The 7344-nt window shown below is 41.6% G+C and overlaps 1 protein-coding gene across 1 annotated transcript; it reads right to left on the bottom strand.

The window, feature by feature from the left end:
- LOC310957271 (phosphatidylinositol 3-kinase regulatory subunit gamma-like) lies at nt 1-6829 on the bottom strand. The gene is made up of 10 exons (XM_083927764.1): nt 6463-6829; nt 4239-4350; nt 4032-4130; nt 3737-3917; nt 3511-3627; nt 3250-3392; nt 2957-3133; nt 2763-2837; nt 2475-2645; nt 1-2366 (listed from the first exon to the last, which is right to left on the bottom strand). Exons 1-10 carry the CDS (start codon nt 6515-6517, stop codon nt 2093-2095), a joined length of 1404 nt encoding a protein of 467 aa, XP_083783890.1. The 5' UTR covers nt 6518-6829; the 3' UTR covers nt 1-2092.
- Nucleotides 6830-7344: the final 515 nt, after the last annotated feature.

Below are 7344 nucleotides of genomic sequence, written 5' to 3'. Positions count from 1 at the left end.
CAAGTTGACAAAACTCTCATCAGTTTATTGTCTTTCAGCAAGAAAAGGGTCAGGATCTCACATTGCTTAGCTTCACCCGAGGAGTTTCCTCAATCCCCCAGCGGAGTTATATTTTTATAAGAGGCTTTTAATCACCCTCCTTCCATAAACCAACCTCAGAAATACATTTTACAGTTTCTCTGTACAGAGTATCTATTGTCCTCAAACTTGAAAAATGTGCCAAGTTCAACATGGATTCCTTTCCTCTTAAGCTATGTAGGCTGCATGTCATGAAAAACATTCATAGCTCGAGCAATGCCACAGTTCAAGTAATGGAGGCAGGATACTTCCGGACCTCTGGCAGTTCACACAAACATCGGAGGCCACATCATACCGACACCACCAAAGAGAGTGCATTTTTGTGGCAAATGTCAACCTCTCATAACAGCATTACCTTCACCACCATCATCATCGTCATACATTGCAACAATAGAAATACTGTTGGATTGCACTTTCTTCAAGCTTTCATCTTGTGGTATGTTTATAGAAAAAATATATATAGAATACAAAAAGCTTATACTTCTTTGAGTAACAGAATATAACATACAGTACTTCAGATTATGTTTTGATCAGCAGGTGTACATAAATCGCCCTCGCGTACTGGACTTAACAGGGATGTGGTTTTGCTCACTATTAAGTGCTTTGGTCATGAGTATGATCTTACAATGGTATTCTACAGGATGTTAATGCTACATAAGTATCCACTGTATATGAATGTTAAGAAAAGGGCAAACTGTCAAGATGCACCACAACTTTTCACATATTCACACGTGGCATTTACCCAAAAAGATGGTTTGGTCCACCAAACCCCTGTATGACGGAAACAGCCTGTTTACAGCACCGTGTTCCTCCACATGAATGCACCAAGTAGCACTAACGTATTTCTCATTCCTGAGCAGGAAATGGGACATTTTGCAAACAGAAAAATGTTTCTTTACAATCAAATGAATTTGTTTTCGTAGAGAAAATATTGTCACGCAAATTATTCGATTCAACCGAACCAAAATCAAAATTTTTTTGCTCTGTATGCTTGTTACAGTGTGTCCTATTATACACACAATTGCACCACAGTTTTACACATTACCCTCTCAATGCTCTGTGTGATTGGACACAAGTTCAGTGTTTCTCTCACTGTCAACATCGTGCTCAACTTGACAAAGTGTTACCGTGCGTCACAATGCCAGCCAATCAATAATTTTGCGTATTATCAGTTACTTGGGGAGTAGGGAAGCACTAGAAGAACCTTTATTAGGTAGTCTATATTTGATTAGCTCAGCACAGCTATCCTGGTAGCTAACTAAGCTAGTTGGTTTCCTTGGTTATTGCCAGCTACACAGCCAAGAAGAAGAAGAATTCCTTTAAGACGTACTATAAACAACCGTAGGTGTTATAAAATGAGATGTCTCTGCCCAATAATACTATGTTAGGTTTATTTCAGTTTACACATTGAGAGGGCAAATGTGCAAAACTGAAAGAAAGTGGCTATTACAGTGTGCTTATGTGGATATTAGCGAAGAGGTCAATACATTTATTGAAGACAAAAATGTTTTTGTTTTCTTTGCATCTTAATTAATTTCTCTCTGTGCTCAAAATGTGCCATCACACACTCAGGAATGAGGCACAAATATAACTCCAAATATATTTCTAATCTATTGGTCAAATTTGTCAAGACCAAATACATTTTAACGAGGGAAATGAACATCTCTAGCAACATCAACGACTTGTTAAAAGTCTAACAAAAAGGTGCAGCACCTGATGTCAGTAAGCAATTTTCTGGTTGTCAACATCCCCACCGAAAAAAAGGTGTCCATTAAACAAAACGGCAATAAATGAAGTACAAAAAAAAAAGCTTAAACAGTCTCTTTGAAAACAAAAAACAAAAACAAAGTTCAAGCTGACATTCAAGTTCCAGTCCCACTTCAATCTTTGAAATCCCATTCACAAAAACCGATGGAATCACTGTAGTGCAAAACTTTACACAATGCACCTCGATGCAGTCGTTCTCGCAGGATACAGTAAACATGTCCTTTTTTTCTGTCTCTTTCCGTTGGATTTACATCTCTGGGGCGGCAGGCGGGAGCCCCGCTGTGTGTTTCGGAGTCTGTAAGAGTTTGTGTTCCTCTGCGTGTTGAGAAGGCGTGGCTGCAGCTTTGGCGTGTACTGGATGTGACAGCCGAACATCCAGGGCGTCATTGTGTTGCGCTAAGGAGTGCAGGCGATAGTGCAGGACAAGGTCTTTCAGCGAGCAGTGGGCGTCGTAGGGCTCAGCGAAGCCGTATCCGTGCGGTGTGCTGTAGATCATACAATGTTTCACCTCTTCATTCACACTGTAATAAAAAAAGGGAAAAAAATCACATTAATCAGTGAAATAACAGCATCTAACGGTCATCTCACAGTCAATCTAGGTACTGCTTTTTCCAAAATGTTATACTCACACAACAGAGCAGGCGTAGCATCCCTGTTTGCTGCTCTCACGGATCAGGAAGGTTCCAGGGGCTTTACCTTGAAGCATCTCTTCGGCCTGTGTCCGGCTCAGTTCACCAACGAACCAATTTGTCTGATCCTGATGTGGCAAATTCTTCTCGTCTCCCTTCAACACATATGTGCTGCAAAAAAACAAAAAAAACAAGAGTCGTTTTGTAACTACTCTGTAACAAATCTGCCCCATCTATCAAGTTGCATTTTTAAAATATTGTTTCCAGAAAGAATTTGTTAAAACGTACTCATCGAGGCTGTCGCTCAGTATCCCCAGCCAGTCGTTTATGCGTTTCTGCCTTACACCTTTGTGATTAAGCCAGCTGCAAGGAGAAGTGTAAAGAAAGGTTTCATTTTCATATAAAATCGTTATACTTCACAGAGCAGCTACAGATTTCTTTTCCCAAAGATACCACAAACAATATCCTGACAAAACACTTACTTAAGGTACAGGTCTCTGATGTTGCGTAGCTGGATCAGGTCAGGCCGCAAGTTGTTCATCTTCCTGTCTGTCTCTCTGTAGTCCTCCACCTGCGTTCTCAAATCTTCCTCCAGATGGATTTTACTGTCGTAGATCTCCCCAAGACGACACTTGAGCTTCTCATAATTTATCAGAAAGCTGACAAAGAAGAAGAAAAGGTCATGGGCTTGAATACGCTTAAAAAAATGCAACCAAATTTAACAACATTTGGGGACACTTTTTTTGGACCACGATGTACTGTGGTAATGAAGTACCTCTCCAGATCTTTGTCGTCTCCCTCGGACTGATTGTTCATCTCAAACTCCTCTCCGTAACGCTCCTGTTCACGACACTGCTCCTCGAAGATCAGCATCGTCTCGTTAAAGGCCTCAATTGCTGTTCGCTTCATCTGGATCTCCTGCATCACAAAGAAAAACCCTCACTAAGACTCGTGTGACCGACGAATGTAAATCCTACTGTTTATGAGCACAGACATTAAAAGACCATCAGAGTTCGTGTCATACGTTGGTTTGTACCTGCGAGGTCTTTGTGAAAGCTTCATAAAGACGATCAAACTCCTTTGTCTTTTCTTGATACTGACAGTGAACCTCCTTGAGCTTTCTGCCGGCGACGTCGACGCTGTCCTCTTTCACCTGGAGTAGAAGAAAATGCACTTAACTATGTACACTTCAAAAACAAAAAAGACACATTTTTATGTGTATTTTTAATCCAATTAACCCCCAAATACTGGTGCTCACTTACCAGCTGGAAGCGGGACACAGGATGGGTGAGCATTAAGTCCAGTGTGGCGTTGTACTCCACCAACGGATGGTGTTGATAGTGCCAAATGAGCTCCACTACCGACATGAATGTGAGAGGGTCCGAGAAGCCGTACTTCCCGTCACGGTGGTAAATCTTGATCAGTTTGTTGTGCCCGTCTTTCCTGAGCGCGACAAAGGAACAAACTTAGGTTATTAACGTAAAATAAAATGAAAACCATGTTGATATGCGTAAATAGAGCGGTCAAGATGAGATCGTCTTCGTCTTAAGCCTATACCTTAACGTCAGCGTAAAGTCTCCTTGCAGCTTTGTGGATGCGTCACGGACCATAAAGGAGCCGTCAGGTGTGTCTCGGAGCTTCTCGTTCACCTCATCCCTAAGGGGAAAAACAGTTAACAGTTTTACGGATCGAACATACCAACGCGTTAAACAATCAGTAAGTGCAGGTATGAAGGATGGCGTGTTTAAAGTGAAGATGCTTTACCTCGTTATGTCTCCCCAATACCACTCAGCGTCCTGTAGCGAATATGTAGGTGGGGAAGGGCAGTTGTTGTTCATGGTGGAGGACACTGGCTTTGTTGACCTGGGAGGGAGAGCTATAGGCAAAAAGAGAAAGACGGGATAAGAAAATGAAATTCAAAAGGATCGGGGTAACAGGTTCTTAGAAAGAGACTTATCAGAGATTGTAAAGCATCGACCTGTTGTGAGATCAAGCGTAAACAGGACTCCTTCAATATTGTGACTATTGCAATCAAGATTATTCTTGAGGAAGTGCAGTGTTTAAAATCTATACAACCCCCCAACCCCCAACCCCCACCACTAAGCACACACACACACACACACACACACACACACACACACACACACCCTCCCTTGATGGAGCCTGTCAAGATCTGAGGACAAGCCCAGGCATGTTTCCAAGACACATCACTGCCAAATCATTACCTAGTGTCAGCACTAAAAAAGGAAATGTAGCCTCATTTCTGAACACTTATCAGTCAACAAAATATGAAACATGTTTCTTTTTATAATTCCAGAAATTCTCAGGATTAGGCGTCCAGTTGTCTGCAACTCTTGCAATGTATATTAAACTATCAACTTTTAAAGTTTGCAGCAGCAGCAGCACCTGACACCGTCCTGAAGTGCGTGAAAGGCATTAAATAAATCATAAACTATACTCCCGAGCCTCATGGACCAGCCCTGTTCCTATTTATAATGATTGCACGCTTGCAGATCCTCTTTAGTTTTCCGTCAACCTTAAGGAATAAGAAAAAAACTGCAAACCTGGCTGAAAGACTAAGCGTTTTCCCTAAAAAAAATGAAAAAGCAGGGGCAAACCGCATCAAGAGGAGGTGAAGGGCGATATATTTCACTGCAGGACAAAAGTGCCTTTCATGAGCAGTTGGGGGAGAATACAAGAGCACCCTCAGAGAGGAGAAAATGTGGGTTTCTGCCCACCATCCACTCTTTTTTTCGGACCTTAAAATAAACAAAAGGCAGGTGCAGCAGCACAGTGGCAGGCACGCGCGCACACACACACACACACACACAAACGCAAAGCTGCAGCTCCTGAACTCAGCAAAATTAAATCTACACACCTTCCCCCCCTCTTTCTGTCTCCTGCCAAGAAACTCTACTGGCTTCCAAAAACCCACACGCACATACCAGTACAGACAAGAGTCACGCAATTTAAGTGTGGAATTATAATAAAATAAAATAAATCCAAAGTAAGTCAGGCTGTGGAGGAGTGTATGTGTGTGTGTGTGTGTGTGTGTGTGTTGTGTGTGTGTGTGTGTGTGTCCAATACCCAAAACACATAAAAGTAAGGTTAATAAGCAACAAGAACTGTCACTGAAGCATCTCTACAGCACAGACCTTATGAGAGCAACACATTTATATGTATCAGTATGAACTTTAAATTCATAATATATTGGGATATATCAATTGCAGTTATTATGAGTAATCCTAAAATAACAAATGGTGCCGTTTTAATTGAATTAAGTCAAATTGAATCACCAATAGGTGGTACTTTGGAAGAAGACATCTCCAGGACCGCGTCACACACTGTTAAGACTATGTAATAACCCCGGAGGTCAACAATGTAGATAGAAAATGAAGTGTTCGTGAGTTAAGTCATGAGACGAGTTGTCTAGTCTGCTTGCCTCTAGCCTACTTCCAGAGCTATAGCACACAAATTAACCACGGCTGGCTGCAGAGGAGAACAAAGCGGTCGTTTCATGCGGCGCTCATTAACGCAGCCTCAACTGTATTTCCTTTTCTCTTTTTTTTTAATGCAAACTTGACACTGTCATATGCTTTTATAGCCAAATATGTTGGTTCACGAGGATATGCAAGAAAACAAAAGCAAAAACAGCCATGCATTCGCTTCCCAAGTTTCACATACGCGCTGGGACAAAAGAAAAAGCCACTGCGCCTGGTCCACCGAAAAGGTATTACGTAATTGGCAAGTGAATTGCGCTATGCATGCCTGGGCAATGCCACTGGGGGAGCTCAGCACTGAAGGACCCGACCATTATAACGCGTTTTTCTTTTTTACCAACACCTGCACAGCATTTCTCACACACCAGCTCCGTTATACACATTACACATTACATGCAAACAAAAGGAGAAAGCAATAAAAAAGGGGTAAAAAGGTTTTCTGACCCCCCGCAGATCAGACAATGGCTGCCTTTAACCCTATAACTTACCTGGTGGTGCTTGATCCATTTCGATGTAGAATAAACCTTCGGGAGGATAAACCATTCCTGTTTCAAAAGAGTAGTCCAGGTTGCTGTTTGATGTTGTCTCCTGCGCGTTATAATAATGATAATAAAATAATAATAACGCACGTTTCTTTTGCTGCAATTTTTTTTTACTTCAATGCAGTCGCAAAAAACGCCACGTCCTACATAGATTTGGACGGCAAGAGAGCTCCTTAGATTCAGAGTCCATGAAACATCCCAGAGTCCATCTGTGTATTCTCAACATATCCTGTCTTTTTTAAAAATGACTATTATTATTTCAGACGGATACGACTGTCGGTCCTTGTCATTCTTGCTGTGCGGCGGAGCTCTATTTCACTTCACCCTCGGAAGTGGAGCGACTTTAAAGGGCTGTTCGTAACATCATCTTGGCACGGTCCACCCTGCTGCAACAGTGTGGGGGGGTTGTTTCTCTTGCAGGACTTATTGTCAGACAAACACTGCAATTCAGTTTTATATTTCATAGTTAAAGAAGACCCATAGTTATAAGTATAATCTGCAAAAGGATATTTTATTAAGTGAACTCCACTCACAGATATTTAGTGTATACCACATTAATAACCCCCCTAACTGTAATGGTATATTCCAGACTTTTTCATTCAGTTCTCCTCAAGCTGCACTGTAACAGCTGAAACCCCCCTTTGCAGGGCATGAATGGAAAAGAAAAACCCCAGTCTATTAGCTTGAATCATTTCATGAGAACACAGCATAACTTATAAATGTTTTTAACACTTTATACACCTTGTAAATAAATCATTGTCTGCCACTTTAGCCCGCCCTTATTTGCTGGCAGAGTGAATTCAATAGAATGACATCATGCCATTTGGT

Source organism: Echiichthys vipera (genome assembly GCF_963691815.1).
Source record: "Echiichthys vipera genome assembly, chromosome: 15".
Classification (NCBI taxonomy): domain Eukaryota; kingdom Metazoa; phylum Chordata; class Actinopteri; order Perciformes; family Trachinidae; genus Echiichthys; species Echiichthys vipera.
This window is presented reverse-complemented; position numbering and strand designations above follow the sequence as displayed.